At 52.4% G+C, this 20,204-nt stretch overlaps 1 protein-coding gene across 2 annotated transcripts in view; it reads left to right on the top strand.

The window, feature by feature from the left end:
* Positions 1-20,204, top strand: part of SH3GL3 (SH3 domain containing GRB2 like 3, endophilin A3) — a 103,170-nt gene that overhangs the window by 65,274 nt on the left and 17,692 nt on the right. The window contains exon 1 of one of the 2 annotated variants that reach the window (XM_081124716.1): positions 14,819-15,028. The exons of the other annotated variant lie outside the window; for it this stretch is intronic. Coding sequence (XP_080980842.1) covers positions 14,984-15,028 — 45 coding nt within the window. The 5' untranslated portion in view covers positions 14,819-14,983. Of the gene's footprint in view, positions 1-14,818; positions 15,029-20,204 lie in introns of those variants that run through there. 2 annotated transcript variants of the gene reach the window in all.

A 20,204-nucleotide genomic window follows, 5' to 3' on the forward strand; every position in this document is an offset into this window, starting at 1 on the left:
GCATCTCTGTGTGCATCTGTCTGTGTGCATCTGTGCATGCATCTCTGTGTGCATTGGTATCTGTGTGCATCTCTGTGTGCATCTCTGTGTGCATCTGTGTCTGTGTGCATCTCTGTGTGCATCTCTGTGTGCATCTGTGTCTGTGTGCATCTGTCTGTGTGCATCTGTGCGTGTGTGGGGGTGGCAGGCGGGAGAGAGGAAGGTGTCATGGTCTCAGGAACAGCCGGTTGTGATGGGAAGGATCAGGACTCCTGTGTGAGGTTCATTAAGAGAAGGGCTTAAGGCAAGAGTGGGGAGTGGTTTTTAGGGTGGGTGGGTGGGTGAGGAGTGTAGGGATTCTGGGGACAATGGGGCCCAAGAGTCAACGTCACCAGCATAGGAGAGGGGCGCTTCTCCTCACTCTGCATGAGCTCAGCGTGTGAGGACATGGGGCACCCTGGGCCCCAGCAGGGCTTGCTCTTTGAGTCCCAGGAGACGGCGCCCCAGGCAGGTCCCCTTGGTCTTGGTATCACAGGCGCCCTCATGTGGTTCCGCAGCAGCAGACCTGAAGGAGGGTGAACCCCTGTGACACCCCCCCCCTCCTCAAAAATGTTGGGGAGGCTTTCAGGGGTCCGGGAAGATTGATAATGGGCCCCTCTGTATTGACAGGCAGGAGAGATCCCAGCGAACTGAAACATTTACTTCTGAATGAAATGACATTTCACCATGTGCATTCTGCTGACAAACCAGTGATTCTTTATGCAGAAATTGCAGACAATATAGAGAAACCACAAAAGGGAAATAAAACGACTCAGGCTGACCCCAGAGGCCACAGCTCTGCACAGGGTATGGTATATGTACAGCTTTGTCATTTGCCCACTTAAAGGGGTGTCATGAATTTTTTCACATAATGTTCTTCTGCATTATTATTATTTTTTAAATCTTTTTTTTAAAAAAATTGATTCCCAGAGAGAGGAAGGGAGAGGGAGAGAGAAACATCCATGATGAGAGTCATTGATCGGCTGCCTCCTGAATGCCCCCTGTTGGGGATCGAGGAGCCTGCAACCCGGGCCTGTGCCCTGACCAGGAATCGAACCGCGATCCCCTGGTTCATAGGTGGATGCTCAACTGCTGAGCCACACCGGCCAGACTTAAAATTGTTGTCAGTCTGAAAATAGAAAGAGATCATGTTTAATTGTTTAAATTCCCATTTCTTTGTTTTTAGTAACAGTAAGCAAAACATCTTTTCACTATTTTCATTTCTTATGTAAGTTGCCTATCTCATTTTTTTTTTTTTAAATTGAAAGCTTAATATGTACCAGACATTGGGCATTTTCTACCTGGTGTGTCCAGCTTTTTCTCATTAATTTTCGGCTCCTGGAAGCACCTTGAGAGTCCAAGTTCTCCATTCCTTTTCAGTCTTGCCGTGTCTTAACAGATGAGGAGAGTGGACAACCTTGGTTTTAACCTTTGTTCTCTGGCATGGCCCTAAAATCACTCATCCAAGTGTCCCACAAACATCTGAGCTCCTTATATGTGCTAGGGCCACCATGCCGGGGAGAGAGCCAGAGGGGAAACCGAACGCAGCCCCCAACCTACTGATGATGACAGTCTGTCTGTCTGTTGGGAATGGACAGAAATGCACCAAAGCGTCACACCAATGAACAGGGAACTGCATCCCAATAAATGCTCCAAAGGGAAGGAGCACAGTTCTGCGAGAGTGGATGGCACAGGCTTGGGGTGGGGGGTGGGCGTTAGGAGACAGCCTCCCATCTGCTTCACGTGTCTTACATTTATCAATTGGTTCCATATTTGGGGGAGAGAAAAAAAGGAGCATTATTTATCGACTGCTCTTCCCCCTTGTCCCCCCCACCCCTCCCCACCTGTAGGGTACATCTTGAGAGTATTTTCTCCATTTAAGGCTTTGTGGTGCTAAATCAACTCCTCTAACCAAACGCAGGTGCAGACGTCTCGGACACAGGCCCAGTGCCCACTGCCGTCCCGCAGCCCCTTGCTCGGGAGGGACTGGGGGCCCGACCAGGAAGCCCGGGGCTCTGCCCCGTGTTCTGAGCTCCGGCATGGCGCCCCGAAGGGAAGCTAATTCCCGGGGCAGGTGCAGTTTCACCCATAGCTGCCCCTTACCCAGGACTCTGCACCCTCCAGGCCTCTGCAGCCCCACGACTGCAGGTGCTCAGGACACGATGTCTCCGACCACTGTGCACGTTAGTTACAGAGAGTCCAGACTCACACCCTCTCTGCCCTGCAGTCCAGTTAACCAATCGCATTACAGGGTCACGCAAGGGCACTGAAGGTGCAGAAAGACCCTTCCGTCCCTTGCCACTTGGTCCGGCCTCAGCAGATTTCACAGGCCCTCGCTGTTCCTACAGCAGAGACTGGTGCCCCGCTGGCACTAGAGGCGGCCACTGCTCTGGGCACAGTGGCTGCAGGAGAGGGGATGAGACAGGACCCTGCGTAGCGTCGAAAGAGAAGGAACGAGCCACAGCTCTTGTCCGTCAGGGTCGCCAGGTGGAGACAGGGCAGGAATCGCACAGAAACCTCGAGAGGGGCTGGTTCACACCACTGTCTTTGGGCTCCTTTGCAAGTCTATGTTTTGGTGACTTACCATCTTGTGGGGGGGAGACTGTGGGCAGGTGGAGGTGACAGACAGGTGTCAAGGCCGAATCTGTGTGGAGGTAGATTCTTGGTGATCTTGAGAAAGGCTCTGGGTTGGTGCAGATACAGAAAACAATGTACATTTTTATTTTTATCTTCCTTTAAAAAAAGGGAAAATGAGCCCTGGCTGGTTTGGCTCAGTAGTTAGAGCATCAGCCCTGAGGACGGAAGGGTTCCAGGTCTGATTTTGGACAAGGGCATGTACCTGGGTTGCAGGCTCGATCCCCGGCCCCAGTTGGGGTGCGTGTTGAAGGCAACCAATTGATGTGTCTCTCTCACATCTATGTTTATCTCTCTCCCCACCCTGCCCCCCCACACTCTCTCTAAAAAGAAGCAATGGAAAATAAATAAGTAAAGGAAATGGTGTTCTTGGGCTGCCTTGCTGTTTCGGAAACAAAAGGTTTCCATCATGCTCTGATTAAAGGTAAGGCGAGCTCTCAACCTGGACCTGCCGACCGAACCTCGGGCACACCCCAGTTCGGGAAATGATTGCCAAATGTGGTGGGATCCCCTTGCCTCGCCAGTTCTGCAGCTGGGTTGCAATCCTGCGCTTGTGACAGATGGACGTTGGGGAAATGGCTTCGCTTGGCTGGATGCTGCCGGCCCCTGCGTGATTATTACCAAAACCGCCGCTAACAAGCACCGCCAAATCATGACTCATTCCCCCACCCCGGCCCCGACCCGGCCCCCCGAAGCGTCTACTCTGCTATGCCCGCCCGGACCACTCCTTTTGTCCTGGGGCGTGAAGACGGGTGCCCGGTCTCCTTTGATAGACTGTCCGTGACATCCTGCCCACCCCTTCCCTTTAATCACGGGGATCAGACGTGTGCCACCGTCAGGAGCCGGGTGGGGCGAGCAGAGCAGATGTGTTCCTGCAGGTCAGAGGCAGTGAGTGGATTTGGAACGTGCACTCGGCATAATCTCTAAATGAACCCTGGGGTCTAATTTTAAAATAAAACCCCACATTTTTCATGGGGCAGAAGACGTCGTAGCCAGCAGCTTTGAAGAGCAGCCGGCGGGCAAAAGTCCTGACATCACCTCTTACAAATCCATGTAGAAGTTCTCGGGCCATCGGTTCTCATGTTTTAATTTTTATTTTTTAAATGTTTTTATTGATTTCAGAGAGAGGAAGGGAGAGGGAGAAAGAGAGAAACATCAACGTTGAGAGAGAGTCAGGCCAATATGCTACTTGCCAGCACATTTTTAATTTTTAAAAATCGTATCTCCAGGTGCATGTCTACAGTAGGACAAAAATAAGTTGGTATTATTTTCCTGACAATTCTGCAGGGCTGTTTTCTTTCAAAAGGGGAATCAGGTGTTCAACAAAAGGGCTGTGTTGATGGACGTGCTCTCGAGGTGCTGGGAAGGGGAGCAGATGGTGGGCCGGGTGGACCCATTACCTGGGAACAGCCCTTTTATGCCTGAGATGCCTGACACATCCACCCATTGCCTCCTCCCCAGCTTAAGGCCGATGCAAGGGGCCCAGGAAGGGCCCTGCCCCATGTGGCTGTCTGGGTGCCCTGCTCCCCACCCCCGAGATCTTGAGGAAGTGGGGAGGTTATTGGTGGAGACAGGCTTGTCTTTGTTTTTATTTTTAATTTTTTAAAATTGATTTCAGAGAGAGGAAGGGAGAGGGAGAGAGAGAAGAAACATCAATGATGAGAGTCATGGATCGGCTGCCTCCCACACACTCCTCGATAGGAGCCTGCAGCCCAGGCATGTGCCCTGATGGGGAATCGAACCGCGACCTCCTGGACCCTAGGTCGACACAACCACTGAGCCACGCTGGCCAGGCGCAGGCTTATAGTTTGAAGGGCACACTTTGCTCCCGTGTGGAGACTAGATTAGGGGTAGAGGCAGGGGAAAGGGGGTGCAGGGAGGAGGCTGTTGATGGAGTTTAGGGGAAGAACCCCGGTGGAGCTGGAGAAAGCAGATGTATCTGAGAGAAACTGAGATCCAACCAACAGAACCCATCGTGGAGCTTCGGTAGAAAAAATGGAAAGATGGGGAGGCCTCTGCTCGATTCACCCAGGATTACCAGCAAAGTAGCTGCTAAGCGTATATTCTGTTTTCCTCTCTAAGCAACACCGAGGGCACCAGCTTCTACCCCGTGGAAGCGTTTCCAGATTATAAAATAATCCCAAGAAGAGAAAAACAGCATTTGCTCACATAGCACACAAGGTAAAGGAGATTCCCAAACACAGCGAGGTCCACAAAACATGCCTGAAATGAAGTCCCCCGGTGATTTAAAACATGGAAACCTGCCCAGCCGGCGTGGCTCAGTGGTTGAGTGCTGACCTATGAACCAGGAGGTCACTGGTTCGGTTCCCAGTCAGGGCACATGCCCGGGTTGCGGGCTCCTCGATCCCCAGCGGGGAGGCGAGCAGGAGGCAGCCGATCGATGACTCTCATCATTGATGTTTCTCTCTCTCCCTCTCCCTTCTCCTCTCTCTAAAATCAATAAAAACATATAAAAAAAGACGAGAAAACCAAGAAATTCAAGAGAGAGGATTCAGACAGGACAGTTCTCCACCCACAAGCCCACTGCCCTCTGCAGCCTCTGCGCCTGGCAGCGTCCCGAGGGACTGCCTGGCCCCCCTCGACGTGGCGTTAAAGCTGCAAACGAATGAACACAAACCCTCAGCGCTCAGTTATTCTGTCCTCAGACAAGATGAGATGCCCGGAGCTCCGGGACAAGCGGGAGACCCAGCCATTCTCGTGCAAAAGCGACGTATGTTTCCTAGAAGACTACGGTCGATACTGGGAAATCCCTCCGGCAGGAAGCTTTTACGTTCCTGAGACCATTAGGCACAAGCAGACGCGATCCGAGCAAACATCTCAGCTGGAGATGTGAATGGATAATGGAGCCGCGAAAGGAGGGATCAATGTGGCATCGCACTTGGCAGACAGAGGGGGCAGCGGAAAGCCAGGAGGGCCGCTCACCCAGGTGTTTTTTTTGTTTTGTTTTGTTCTGTTTTTACAAAAGCCTTGAATTGGGAGTCAATAGACTGGTAATCAAGTGTAGTAGTTACAAAATATAGGGTGTCCCCCCCAAAATGTATACACATGTTAACAGCTGATAACTTCCTTTTCACTGCTTTCCAGGTTTAACTGATTTGAAATAATGCGGGAAGCCAGACTAAGCTTTGAACATAGAAAATGTGTCCTAAAGGGCCACCAGACCTTTTTTTTAATGGGGACACATAAAAGATAAAGCTTACGGTACAAAGCTGGCAACAGTCAACGGATGGTGGGCGCACAGATACCACACGAAATGATTCTCGGTGATTGCGGCTCCATTGCTTTGAGTTATCAGCAGGGCCTGGACCAGAACTGGTATCAGTTTGAAAACAGGTGTTGGCAAAAAATAAAAAAATTATTCATTTCTGCAGACTGTTATAAATGTTGAAAATGAGCTGCATGTTAATAAACACGGCTGCGTTCCATTTTCACGACAGCCCCCCGGATGTTTGGGGATGGGCACTATCAGTGATATTTTTTACAGATGAAGGAATTAAGAATTTGAACGGTGAAGCCCACCGGGACCCCGCGGTTAGTAAACAGGGGAGCCCTTGCTCCAACCCCCCAGACCCCCCGGGCTCTCTGCCCAGTGCCCATCTATAGTCATTTTCAGTCTCTCAGTCTGCAAGCCCCCTGAGGCCTCTTCATCCTGGGGGAAGCCCTGCTGACGGCTAATTCACCCTCTTGGCAACTTTCTTCCCCATAAATCTAGCCCGAGGCTGGGGCGAGCTCCTCTGTCAGATCCTGTCTCCTCCGCGCCTTAATTATCCCGATGGAGACGGAACGCCGTGGCCATGGGGCCTAGAAATCAGACTCGGGAAGTCCCTGGGGTGCTGAGGCCATTACTCCCCAGCCCGGGCTCGCTCCTGGGCTTTTAAGCGCATTAGAGCTCCCGGCATTGACTGGACGGGCTGCTGGGCCTGGCCGACTTGTCAAATCACCTCTGGTTTGTACAGCTCACCTGCCCCTGGCGAAGCACTTTCCTGGCATCGGGGGCTGCAGACTGGGCCTTGTTTAGTCGAAAGCCTCCTTCAGTCAACCCTTAACTTTACGTCCAAGCCATAGAATCGATCGTTTGCGGTAAAAAGGGGTGGTGGGAACCAGTCCAGCCAACTCACCCCCACGGGCGGGCAATTTTAGGGCATCCTCGCTCAACAGTCGTATTGACACGTCTGCTCGGTGCCTCTCCCACGCTTGTCCTCAGTCTGAGCGAAACACTCCTGCCTGGGGCATGAGCAGGAGTTCCCTTTGGAAACGCTTCCCCACCACCCAGCACACACACACCCCACCTCCTGCCCCGGCCCTTTTAACCTTCATCTTGTCCCTGACATGGCTGCCCTTGGCCATGACCTTGGGTGCGCATCGCCAGCCTGTAGGCAGGGCCTGTGGAGTAGGCGTCTCTGTTTCGCCCAGGCCCAGTGCCGGAGGCAGGGCGGAGGGAGCCTCAGATCCTGCAGGTGGGATGGGAGGAGGCCAGGACGGTCATCTGGTCTCCAGGTGGCCCGCCCGCCGTATATCACATACCTCGCGCCGTTGGCACATCCTCTGTGTTTTGTCCTGAGGACTGTTTGCCTTCCTCCCAGACTCGGCTTGTATGAGGAACCCTCTCTTCAGTGATCTTAGCCTTGGGAGGCGCAGGCTCTAGGGAGAGAATGGAGGAGATGGAAACCACACGCACACAAAATCTCTCTTCCACTCAAGCCAAGGACGTCGGGTGTATTAATTAGCATTTTGCGATGTCCTGATCCTTTATTTATTTTTATGGCAATAAAAACAAAGTGTAATGGAGTTTAACACAGTTATGTTATAGGTCCTGCCTCTTCTCTTTCTTTCTTAAAAAAATCTTTTAAAATATGTTTTTATTCATTTTAAAGAGAGAGAAAGGGGGAGAGAGAGAGAGAGAAATATCAATGATGAGAGAGAGTCATTGACCGGCTGCCTCCTGTGCGCCTCCTGCTGGGGATCGAGGAGCCTGCAACCCCGGCCTGTGCCCTGACCGGGAATTGAACCGTGATCTCCTGGTTCATAGGTTGATGCTCAACCGCTCAGTCACGCCTGCCGGGCACCACTGCCCCTTTTCTTTTTTAAATAACATTTATCTTTATTGTTGAAAGTTTTACAGGTGCTCCCCTTTCCCCCCCCCATCCTGCCTTTTTCCATCCAAGGCCTCGCTAATGGTGCCGAAACCTTCCATGTGCCGGGATTTGCTTAAAAATTCTCTCTGGTGCATCAAGTCCTATAAAACCCACTTTTATTTTTATTTCCTTATTGATTGATTTGAGAGCGAGAGAGAGAAGAAACATGGGTTTGTTGCTCTGCTTACCGATGAGTCAGTGGTTGCTTGTTGTATGTGCCCTGACCGGGGTCCAACCCTCAGCCTTGGCGTCCTGAGCTGGCGCTCTAACCACCTGACATGACAGACGAAGCGTTGAGACGGAGATCATGTAAAAGGTGAACTCGGAAAAGATCTCAGGGGAGAATCTGACCAGTGTCCTCGAAGACGCTCAAGTTGTTTTCCTGAAATTGAAGACCTTGGAAGTCGGTGGGCTCTGGTGGTGGCGGGGACACATCCGGCATTTGCTGCCTGTGGGGAGGGGTGCCCCCCTGCTGGGGGCCTGTGTCAGGGTCAGAGTGGGGAGAGTTAGCTGCAGAGGCCAAGAGGAGTCGGGGCTCCATTTCCTCACAACCAGAGGGAGGGATGGGAGGAGGGAAACGTGGGTTCCCAGGGTCTGTTCGAGGAGAGACAAGGGGGCTGCGGGGAGCTAACACCACATGGACTCAATTTTCTGTATAAAAATCAGGTGAGGTCATCCAACAAGTGTCAGCGTTGGGGGGAGGGCGAGAGCAGAATGGAAAACAGAGAGAAGACAGGCCGGTTTTTGAAGTTTTAGCCTTAAATGTGTTGCGTGGGGGTGGGAGGTGGGGGCAGGATGAGGCGATTGGTGATGTTTTTTGTGTTTTTTTTTTTAAACGGAAGTCACCGATCTGCAAACAAGAGAAAGTTCAGGGCATTCGTTCATCGTCATCGATCTAAGTTATGATTTAATCCCTGTTTTTAAAATTGCTGACTCCCGAATGTCACGTGGTTTCTTTGCCCATCTAGAAAATGGCACGTATTTTGCCGTGGCCGGTAGCTCAGTTGGTTGGAGTGTCATCCCCATACGCAACGGTGGTGGGTTCGATCCCCGGTCAGAATCAGCCAGTGATGCATCAGTAACAGAGCAACAAATCGATGTTTCTCTCTCTCTCCTTTCCCCTCTCCCTCTCAAATCAATACGTAAAAATTTAAAAATCGCACACACCTTAAAGGTACAGTTTGTGTATTTTTCGCAAAGCGATCCCTTTCACGTGCCCTGCCCTCGCCCCAGCTGAGAAATAGAACATCAGCAGCCCCCGCAAGCCTCGCCGTGACCCCTTCCAGTCATGAGGACGGCCCCTCCTGCGGCGACCCGGCTTCCTCATTTCTGACAGCTCAGATCAGATTTGCCTAAAACCAAAGGAACTTTAAAGTCAACCCACACCTGCTCCGTAGACCCACGGGGGAGATCTTAGGTCATTCATTTATGCCTCCAGTGGTGTGTGTGTCTGTGTGTGTGTGTGTGTGTGTGTGTCTGTGTGTGTACAGAGATGGGCTGGACAAGCTTCGTCTTCCAGAAGCTGGTCCAAGGGGGTCACAAGTAAGATTAGCTTTTTTTTTTCTTTTTAAATATGTTTTTATTGATTTCAGAGAGAGGAAAGGAGAGGGAGAGAAACATCAATAACGAGTCATTGATCAGGTACCTCCTGCATGCCCCCTGCTCGGGGTCGAGCCCCGAAACCCGGGCACGTCCCCTGACTGGCAGTTGAACTTCCATCGCCTGGATCCTAGGTCGATGCTCAGCCTCTGAGCCACGCCAGCCAAGGGCAAGATTAGCTTCTGAGGTTTACGAGCAGAGGAGAGAAAGTGACGTCCCCATGGCCAAGGGAAGGACGCCTCTGGGACTCGGCCGTCTTCCATCTGGGCCCATTCATGAAACACAGGGGCCGCGGGGTGTGCGTGTGCACTATTGACACAGATAAAAAAGCTGCGTCCTGGGTGTCTGAGGGACGGTCACGCCCAGCCCTGCTGCTCAGTGTGGTCGCTGGGCCAGCAGCCCCAGCAGCACCTGGGAGCGTCTGAGAAACACAGGATCGCGGGCCTGGGGGGCCTCCTGCAGACCCAGGGAATCGGGACCTGCGTTCTAACCGGCTTCCCAGGGGCTCTGCGTCCAGCTTTCAAGGCTGGGAAATGCCGCTGTAGGGAGCTGTGGACTCCCGCGGTGGACAGCGCTTTATTTTACAGGCTGCTGTTTCATTTTGCGGTCTTTGTTGCCATCTTGGGGCCACAATCTTAACAGCAATGAGTCAACTATAAAATACAACCCGTGCGGGACAAGTGGGAGATTTCTATTTTTTAAAAATTTATTTTATTGTTGGGAGTGTTACAGACATCCCCCTTGCCCCCCCCCCCCCGCTTTGCTCCCTTCCACCCACCTCCCACCCTGCCCCAGGCCTTGCCCTGTCGTCTGTGTCCATGTGAGAGCGTGTGAGATCTGTCTTTCTCCGATCTGTGTATTTCGCCTGGCATAATATTCTGCCCAGACGGGCCTGTTTCCCCTCCCCCTGCCTTTGCTGGCTGTCCAGGCCCGATTCCTGGCCTCTGACTACTAATTCGCACCATCCCTCGGAACTAGTACTAGTAGGGCCATCCTCCCCTTGCCTGGGGTTTGCAGGATGACCAATCACCCCTCATGTCTCCTTGGCCCTTTATCTCCGTCTTCTTTTACCACAACCCTTCTTTTCCCCCTCATCACCACCCCAACTTCTTGCTAACCTCGGTCCTCAGCTGCCCTCTTTGTAGTCATTTATTCTTTCATTAAATTAATATTTGTGTTTACTGAGCAGCTCTGAGACTCCAGGTGCTCTTCTGGGACTGGGAGCCGCCATTGCGGTACACACAGCAGAATAATCTCTTTTTAAAAAAATTAAATTTATTGGGGTGACAATGGTTAATATGAACGTATACCGTTCAGGTGTGGGTTTCTATGTTGGAAGATCTGTATATTGCTCTGTGTGCCCACCACCTAAAGTTGTGTCTTCTCCTGTCACCATATATGAAGCCCCCTTCACCTCCCACCCCCTTCGCTCTGGCAGCCACCACACTGCTGTTTGTGTCCACGAGTGTCAGTTTTATGTCCCACATGAGTGACATCACATGGGTCTTAGCTTTTTATTTCACTCAGCACAATGCTCTCGAGGTCCATCCATGTTGTTGCAAACTGCAGGATTTCGTCCTTTGTCAGGGCTGAGTAGTATTCCGCGGTGTACATGTCCCACCCCTTCTCTATCCAGGCCTCTACCACAGGGCACTTTGGTTGTTTCCATGTCTTGGCCAGCGTGAGTCATGCTGCAGTGAACACAGGGGTGCATATATGCAAATATGTGTTTTTGAGTTTTTTGGGGTATATACCCAGGAGAGGGAGGGATTGCTGGGTTGTATGGTAGGTCTCAGAATAATCTCTTGCTTCCTAGGGCTGTGCTTCCCGACACTGTAGCCACCAGCCACGTGTGGCTTTTTACATTTTATACATGAAAATATGAGGTAAAATTAAAATGCGTAGTTGACACCTTTTAAGTGATCCAGTGATCGATAGCTCCAGTTGGCTAGTGGGTACTGGTGCTGGAAAGCACACATACAGAAATTTCCACCATCATGGCTCAGGGCTAGGATCCAGGAGATCACGGTTCGATTCCCGGTCAGGGCACATGCCCGGGCTGTGGGCTGGGCAGCGGATCCATGACTCTCTCATCATTAATGTTTCTATCTCTCTCTCCCTCTCCCTTCCTCTCTCTGAAATCAATAACGATATATTTAAAAATTAAAAATAAAAAAAATAAAAATCTTTTGAAATGTACGTAAATGGATTGAAAATAACCGACCCCTGTGAGGCTCGTGGGTTCCCAGGGCTTTACCTTTGCCATTCCTCGGCTCCACCACACGGTGGCAGCATCCGCCTACAGAAGCCGCCCCACGCGCGCTAAGGTCTTGTCCCCAGTGGAAACTTCCAGCATCCTTCTATTAAAAGTAAAAAAATAAACCCTTGGGGGTATACGTGAAAAATAAAAATGGCACATATCTAATTAACCAAGGCCAGATACAATTACAGCATCACCCAGAATTCTATTTATAGAGTCCAAAAAAAATGGGGCCCTGTGCTGTAGGTAACCGCTGTGCCTTGTGTATTGTGGGTAATGCATGTGCATTAATTCTCCTGTGAATTATTTTTGCCTTCACCCAATCTTTGTTTTAAAATGCATGAAAATAGCCCTAGCTGGTTTGGCTCAGTGGTTAGAGCATCAGCCTGTGGACTGAAGGGTCCTGGGTTCAATTCCTGCCAAAGGCACATACCAATCAATGTGTCCTCGCACATTGATGTTCCTTTCTCTCTCTCTCCCTCTTCCACTCTCTCTGAAAAGCAATGAAAAAAATATCCTCAGATGACAATTAAAAATAAAAAATTAAAATAAATAAAATGCAAGAAAATACACAACTCTCTCTCATCATGGATGTTTTTGTCTCTCCCTCTCCCTCCCTCAACTCTCTGAAACCAGTGAAAACATATACAATTTTTTTTTTTTTTTTTAAGAAATACATTAAAACATTTCAGGTTTTTTTCTCTCTCTTTGCATTTTAAAATGAAAGAATTTCTCTGGCCTTTCCTTGAACCGATCAATCCATTTTTTTTTTTTTTTCGCCATCAGCTTCTTGCGAAAACAATAAGTGAAGGAAAATCTATACATTAGTCCCTAGTGGTGATCCTGCCAAGTTCAAGGCAGATTGCCACGTTCAGCATCTGGGACTGATCGTGTCTGCTGTGTTACCTCATCGATGGGCACACACCTTTCCCAGATGTACAAATTACAAAAGGCCGGCGGAGTCACAAGGAAAGACATTCAGTCTTCATGCTCTTGACCTTCTGCTGCAGCCGAGTGTGTGGGGATATGAAACGTAGGGAGAGAATCCTTCTAGGTCTGGTTTACCTAAATACTTGGCACGCCGCACAGGTGCTACACAGTGGGCCAGAGCCCCACCCTTTTGGGAGGTAGCCAATGGATGGGTTTCTCTTTTTCTCTCTCCCCTCCACTCTCTCTGAAAAGCAATGGAAAAAAAAAAAAATCCTTGGGCTAGGATTAAAAACAACTGGTAGCTGCAAGTGTGATAAGAGTTAGTATTACAAAGGACCTGTGTCTAAGTATTAAAAAATAGTTTTAGCATTCAGCATGTTATTTCAAAAATTAAGAACTGTCAACACATTAAGACTTTTTAGGGCAGCCTCTGGGTGTGGTGTGTGTGAGGTGGGGAGGTATGGGTGGGGGAGCAGGGTCTGGATGGTCTAGAGGGTGATAGCGGGCTGGCTTTCCCCCAAGTTAATAAAGACGATCGTCCTGCAAAAAAGAAAAGAAATTTCAAGACGCGTTATTCGAGCACAGTACCGCAAGTCTAGGATGTAGTATACAGTGAAAGGAAATGAAACCACCGAGAAAAGATGTTTAAAAAATATGTCCCAAATAAATTTGGATCAGAATCAGAACCACATTTACGTAACGAAAATGAGTGTGAAACCAAAATCGTACTTGGGAGCTAAGTTTATAGTTTCATATGTGTCGATGATTAAAAAAATAAAAATAAACCACGCATTGAAATGAAGAGATTAAAGAGCCCCCCTGTAAACCTTATGGAGCATTGTGTTGCTGTTTTTAGATCATTTTTAAAAATCATAATTATGGTCCAGCCAGTGTGACTCAGGGATTAAGCATTGACCTATGAACCAGGAGATTGCGGTTCGATTCCCGGTCAGGGCACACGCCCGGGGTTGCAGGCTCCTCAATCCCCAGCAGGGGGCGAGCAGGAGGCAGCCCATCAATGACTCTCATCATCCATGTTTCTCTCCCTCTCCCTTCCTCTCTCTGAAATCAATAATAATAATAATAATAATAAACATTTAAAAAAATCACAACTACTTTTACACAGGAGAAAAGTGCCTACGAAATATTATGAAGTCTGAAAAATTATGAGAGCGTGATGTACAAATTTACACTTGACCCAACGAAGAGATAAGTCAACAAAATAAATATACTACCAACCGTGAAGAAATGCCAAAAAGTTGTGTTTTTTTTTTTTTTAAATCACCCCCTTCGCGAAGGACACAGAGTCGGGCTGGTTTATGGGGAAGTTTCTTCAAACCTGTGCTATTTAAACTACTCTTGGACGTGGGTGGGGGGGAGGCCTGAGTGGGTTGTGGGCCTTGGGAGCCCTCGGGGCCTTTGGAGGTCAGAGGAAGCGCAGACGCTCATCTGACCGCAGGATCAGCCGGGATGCTCCAGGCCCCCCTGGCGGGGCCTCGGCCTCGGCCGTGGAGACTTTTGGCCCCTGTGCAGAATGACACTGTAGGCGACACACCGAGGGAGCTGGGTCTCTCGTCTGGTGAATTCTCCGGGGGACCGAGCGCGCCGTTCACGGCTCCTTGGAGACGGTTGCTCTTAGTGCAGGTAACCGTGCGCTCGGCCGTCTAGGGAGGCGAGCGCCGTATTTACCCGACAATTACCCACTAACTCGGGCTCCCTGAGGACCAAAGTCGTTTGGACAGATTGTACCCAGAGCGCCGCGTGGCGACAGCAAACAGTCCAGCCGGCCCATAGGCCTGGTCCACCTACGGCAGGTCCTGCTTTCTCTCCGGCCGGGGCCTCGGCGCACCTCGGAGCCTGTCCTTAAAACATACACCTACCCAGTTGCGCCGCAGGGCGGCGCTGTTGCCCGCGAGTGAGAGCAGGTTACGCACAGGCCCCAGAAACGGAGAGGGGGGCCCGTCTCGCACCCACGGCCCTCGGGGGCCAGCCAGGTGCGCTCAGCTGCGCGCAGCCCGACGCGCGGTGTGGCTCGCGCCCTGCCCGCGGGACCCCCACGCCCGGCTTCCCCGGACGGCCTTCCGCGCCGCTGGGGGTCCCCGGGGTCTCCGCGCAACAATGTAGCGTGGGCGGCCCCAGCGGCCTCATTTGCATACGCCGCGGCTCCGCCAATGGGCTGCGCGGGGGCTCGGCGCGCGGTGCTGCCCGCTGCGTGCGCGCGTGTGTGCGGGTGTGACAGCGGCCGAGGCCCTGGCGGTGGCCGTGGCCGTGGCCGTGGCCGTGGGAGGCGGGCCCGGCGCCGGCGCCCGCTCGCCCTGCGCATCGCGGCCCCGCGGCCCGGCCCAGCCCAGAGACCCCCAGCCCCGGCCGGCCGCGCGCAGCCGCGATGTCGGTGGCGGGGCTGAAGAAGCAGTTCCACAAAGCCAGCCAGGTGGGGGCGCAGAGCGGGGCGGGCGGGGGCGGCGGGGAGCCGGTCCCGAGGCGCCGCGGCCTTTGGGCGCCTGTCCTGGGCTCCGCGTCTTCCCGCCTAAGAGCGCGCGGGGGTGGAGAGACCGGCCGGCTCGCTCCTCCCCATCCCCCCGCCCGCGCTCCGGCCGGAGCCGCTGGAATTCGGAGGGTCCGCGGGGGGCGCGCGGGGTGGCGGCCGCGGGAGGGGGGCGCGGGCGGTGCGGGCATCCCGAGGCCCCGCGCCTGCCTCTCCCTCCCGGCGCCGGGGGGAGAGCTTGAGAGTGCGGTGCCCGCGCGCGGGCGTCGGCGGGTGGGGGGGCCGTGTCCTGGGCCCACCCGGGGCTCCCCGCGCGCGCGCCTCGCGATGCACCCGCTGGACTGACTGCGCCTCACTTCGGTCCAGCCCCCCCCCCCAACCGCCATCCTTCCTCTCCCACCGTCGCCCCGGGATTGGCCACCAGGGTCCTGCTCTCCAAGGGCCATCAGCCCAGGTGGGGAGACCCCTGGACAGACACGTAAACAGTGTTAGACACGGCTCCACGTGCAGAGCGCGGCGGGCAACACCCGGGGGCGTCCCGGGGAGCTTCCCGGAGGAGGAGACGTCCTCGGGGGAGGAGGGGTTGGGGGGTGGGGGTTGGGAGGGAAGGAGGGAAGGGCATTGTGTGCAGAGGAAACAGGAAAACAGGCCGGGAGGCGTGAAATGGGCCTGTTGACAAGGCAGTTTGTATCCCGGTACGCAGCCTGTTCCAGCCACACTGGGAAATCTATCCATTGCCTGCACCCCTGGATCTGTTGCTCCATCCCTCCCTCCCCACAGCCCCCCCAAGGTTTGCTAGGGCCGGGTGGACGGACATCGTAAGGAACCCACGCTCCTGAGGTCTCATCCTGCGTCTCCCACACATTGGCCCCTGAAAAGCAGCTGGAGTTAGGGGGTCCTCTTGTGGGCTGAGGCTGAGGCACTGCGGTTCCCTCAGTCACCCCCTTTCCATTCAAGAGACAGGAGGGACCCGGTTCCCGGCTGGGGGTGGGCCCTGGGTGGGTGGGGGTGCTCTTCAGGCAGATAAAGAGGCCTGCAGGAGGGGCCAGTTGGTGAGGGGAGATGGTGGACTCCCTGCTGACCCTGAGCACTCGGAGGGGTCTGTGGGACCTTCAGATGTCCCTGGCCTGGGGGCAGGTGCGTATCCTGACCTGGGGGCGCAGGGTGTGAGGCCAAGACTTGGGCTACAGACTCTTTTGGCATTTCCAGCCTACATGGAGGTTTTAAAATTTTTTAAGTGCAAATGGAAATGAGAAAATGCACAATGAGCTAAATATGGACTCTAGGGAGCACCCACCTTTTGGGACACGTTTAGCCCAGTACTTGGTAAGTGTGGCCACTCTATATATATCCACAGGATAAATGAGACTTTTGGTGCTGGAGGGGCACAGGAAGGAAGGAGCTAGGAGAATGGGGCGGGAGTGTCATGGAAACCCAGAGCGGGAGGATGTCCACAGTGCCGCTGGGAGCTAGGCATTGAGGGGTGATCTTAGGCTGGGTGTCCCCGTGGGCAGGGCCGTGACTGTCATCGCTGGCCGGTCTCCTTCGCACCGGCCAGGGAACTTACCACCTGTTTTGAAAAAAAAATTTTTTATTGGGTATGGACGTCATAGGAGCAAATCGCCGAGATGACCGAGACTGAGCTCTTGGGTAATTCCAGTTGGTTTCTGACCACTAACCAGCGTGATGCGTGGTTCAGATCTCACTAAGTTACTGGTATTGGAGAAATGCTGTGCTGGTGATGGCGGAGGCTGTTTGGTTTAAGCACCCATCGTCGGTCCGTTCCAAACGAAATGAGCAAAGGGTCTCATTTAGCTTTTTTTTTTTTTTGAGTGTGCTGAAATATTTGGGACTTTGAGCATAAAGTTATCACAGATTCTGTCTGGGCTTGACAGTCCACACTTTTTTTGTGGCCACGTTGCCCACTTAGATACGTTTTTATCTGTTCTAGAAATCTGTCCAAGAACTCCTGCAGCGTGACGGATTGGGTGGAGAAATTAGAGGGGTTTTAACATGATAAGAGGGAGCAGGGTAGTAAAAAAATGGCACATGTTTCTCTTAGACATTTTAATAGCAGGTTTTAATTCGTGGAGAGCTTTCCCTGGGGCAGGGGAACAGGAGTCCTGGGTTATGTAAGTGGCTTAATAAAATTCCCAGGGGTCCAGGCCTGGCTCTGCCAATAGCCGGCTCTGTGACCGTGGGAGTGTGATTTAACCCATCTGGACCTTGGTTTCTCTCTGTGTGATGGATTCGAGGATTTAGAAGCCGAGTCTGTGTTCTAACATTGATAGAGGTGACATTTGCACAACTCTGGGAATGTACTAAAAAGCACTGAATTGCCCAATTAATGGACAGATTGTACGGTGTGTGAATCACAGCATAGTACAGTGTGTGTATATGTATTTGTATACTTCCCAGTTGTGAACATTTTAAAAAATGTTTTTAATGATTTTTAGAGTGAGGAAGAGAGAGAGAAACATCAATGATGAGAGAGTGATTGATCGGCTGCCTCCTGCACGTCCCCAGCTGGGGTCCGAGCCCGCAACCTGGTCATGTGCCCTGACCGGGAATCAAACCTCGATCTCTTGGATCCTGGGTCGACGCTCAACCACCGAGCCACGCCACCCAGGCCCAGTTCTGAAAATTTTAATTATTCCACTTAAAATATTTCAGAGAAAGACAAAGTTGATGAGGTTGGTCGTTTACACATAAAGAAACCAAGACCTGGACAAACATGGTCTCTGTCAGCGACAGGCAAGTTAAAATGAACTGATAACCTCCTGGTTAACTGGCCCTTCTTTCCTGATAACCTCCCTCACCTCTGAGGGGGGGAAAATCCCCTCTTTACAGAGAATGAAGAACTGTAAACCCAGGGGTTCTGCATCCTGTCGGGAGCATGTGGAGACCGGCAGGAAAGGGGGGGGGGAATAAACTAAAACAAGAAGAAAACAGGTTAAAAACAAAACGTAATTCTTCCTGCCAGCATTGGGACCAGAACCCAAGTGTCCCAAGTGCGTAATTCAATACTTTAAAAAACAACAACCTTCTCCGGTTGGGGTGCAGCTTGAGTTTTTAGAGGTACATTCAGATATCTTACAGACGGCATCGTGGTTTCCTGCGAAACGTGGTGCCTGACCAATAAAAATATAACATGCTGCCCGGCCCTGCTGGTGTGGCTCAGTGGTTGAGCGCCGACCTATGAACCAAGAGGTCAGGGTTCAATTCCAGGTCAGGGTTGTGGGCCCATCCCCAGTAGGGGCCACGCAGGACGCAGCTGATGGATGTTTTTCATTGATGCTTCTGTCTAACCCTCTCCTTTCCCCTCTCTTTCAAAATCAATAAAAACATATTTAAAAATATATATGTAACGAGCCTGAGAGTCTGGGGAACAGTCTCATCTCCCCTATTTTTTCCCCTCTCCCCAAACTAACCACAGAGTGATGACACTAGATGATGGTGACAGTGTGGGCTAAGAAATTGACCCCCCCCCTTACATAGCAGTGCCCTTTAACCTGTCATGCGACCCAGCAACCATAGGGAATGTGGGACTGTCCCGCAGCTTTTTGGGGGGTAACTTTCCCCCTTTCTCTTTTAATGCATCGACCAGAAAAAGGAGCGGTCACAAGGGGCCTGGACATTTACCCTGCAGCGGCAGGCTGGCCATTTACGGGGTAAACACTCCTGCGAAGGATGTTCTCTGTAAACCGATGAGACTCCCTGGGGAGGCAATGAGTGTCTCCTGTTCCCTTTTGTCATTGGAGACGGAGATAAAAGGGCACTTTGCAAAATGTGCAAAATGTTCCCCCCCCCCCCCCCGTGAGCCTAATGATTTTTACAGTTGTTTAATGGTCAGAAAAAAAAAAAAAATCAAAAGAATAGTATTTCATGACACAGGATGGTAGCTGCGCGCGGTTCAGAGCCCAGCGCCCTGAGCATCGCCCTGCTCGTTTGCATACGCGTTGTCCCATGTTCCCTATGACGTCAGAGCCGAACAGCGGTGACGTAGGCCGCGCGGAGCGCAGGGCCTGAGATCCTGGCGTCCGGCCCTTTGCAGGAAAAGTCCACCGAGCTCTGTCCCGAACCGTCTGTGGGGGGTTTATGGGCGCTGGACGCACCGTTCTGAAGCCCTGCACCGAGCTCTCCAAAAGCGTTTCCTCCGCGTCTGCACTTGGGTGGTTGTGCGTTTGGGTTTTTTGTTTGTTTTTGGAGCCTCTCCAACCCCCTTAACAAGCCTGATTCCCCCTGGGGGCCTGGGGACGGGCCTCGCTTTGGAATAGACGTGTCCTTTGTCGTTCAGGAGACTCCCGAACCCCAGGGGTCCCCTCTGCTCGGGGGGGGGGGGGGGGGGGGGGGGGGCCCGGCTGTGGCACGCCCAGAGCGCCCCTGTCCAGGGCGCAGGGTGCTGGAGACGGGGGCCCCGCGCGCGCTGGTTACCCGAGACTTAGTTTTCCGGTTACAGGTTGCCCGGCGTTTTTTTGCGCCTGGTTTGTAATTACTCACCCGGCAAACAGTCCTCATACCCCCACCCCCACCCCACCCCCACCCATGGGTGCTTCCACCATCGGTCCCTTCGTGCTTTAATTATTCCGATTTCATGGTGGAGCCTCAGAAAGCTTTTTCCTGCCAGCTCAGTCCCGGCCTACCCCCCCCCCCCAGGGCTCAGAAAGGACTCCTGGGGGGGGGTGATGTCATTTTCGTGGTTCTGCCCCCTCTCCAGCGGTTCCTTGGATGAAATGCGCGGCGTTTCCATTGGTGAGCCCCGTGCTAAGGGGCGCGCTCGCTGGGTCCCCTTGGCAAGGGCGCTGCGCCCTGATGTTCTGGTGGGAGAGGCCCAGGCGCGCCCCGGATTATAGGCTTTTTCCGGAAACTTCATGCAGAAATTATGTGAACCAGATGGTACCCTTCTGAGCTGCCAGACATGCATCTTTTTTTAAAGAAACGTGCGGTGTGGTGTGCTGGTCTCCTTGGGAGACCTGGGGTTCCTCTGGGCATGCAGAGGAGCCCAACCCGCCAGCCTTGGACAGTTGTTTGGAGCTTGGATAAGGAGTGTGTGACCTCAGAAGACCAGCCGAGAGAGTTAAGGAACAGGCTTTACTGGGTTTGTTTAATTTACTTTTTTGAG

Source organism: Miniopterus schreibersii, assembly GCF_964146895.1.
Source record: "Miniopterus schreibersii genome assembly, chromosome: 22".
In the NCBI taxonomy this organism is placed as follows: Eukaryota; Metazoa; Chordata; class Mammalia; order Chiroptera; family Miniopteridae; genus Miniopterus; species Miniopterus schreibersii.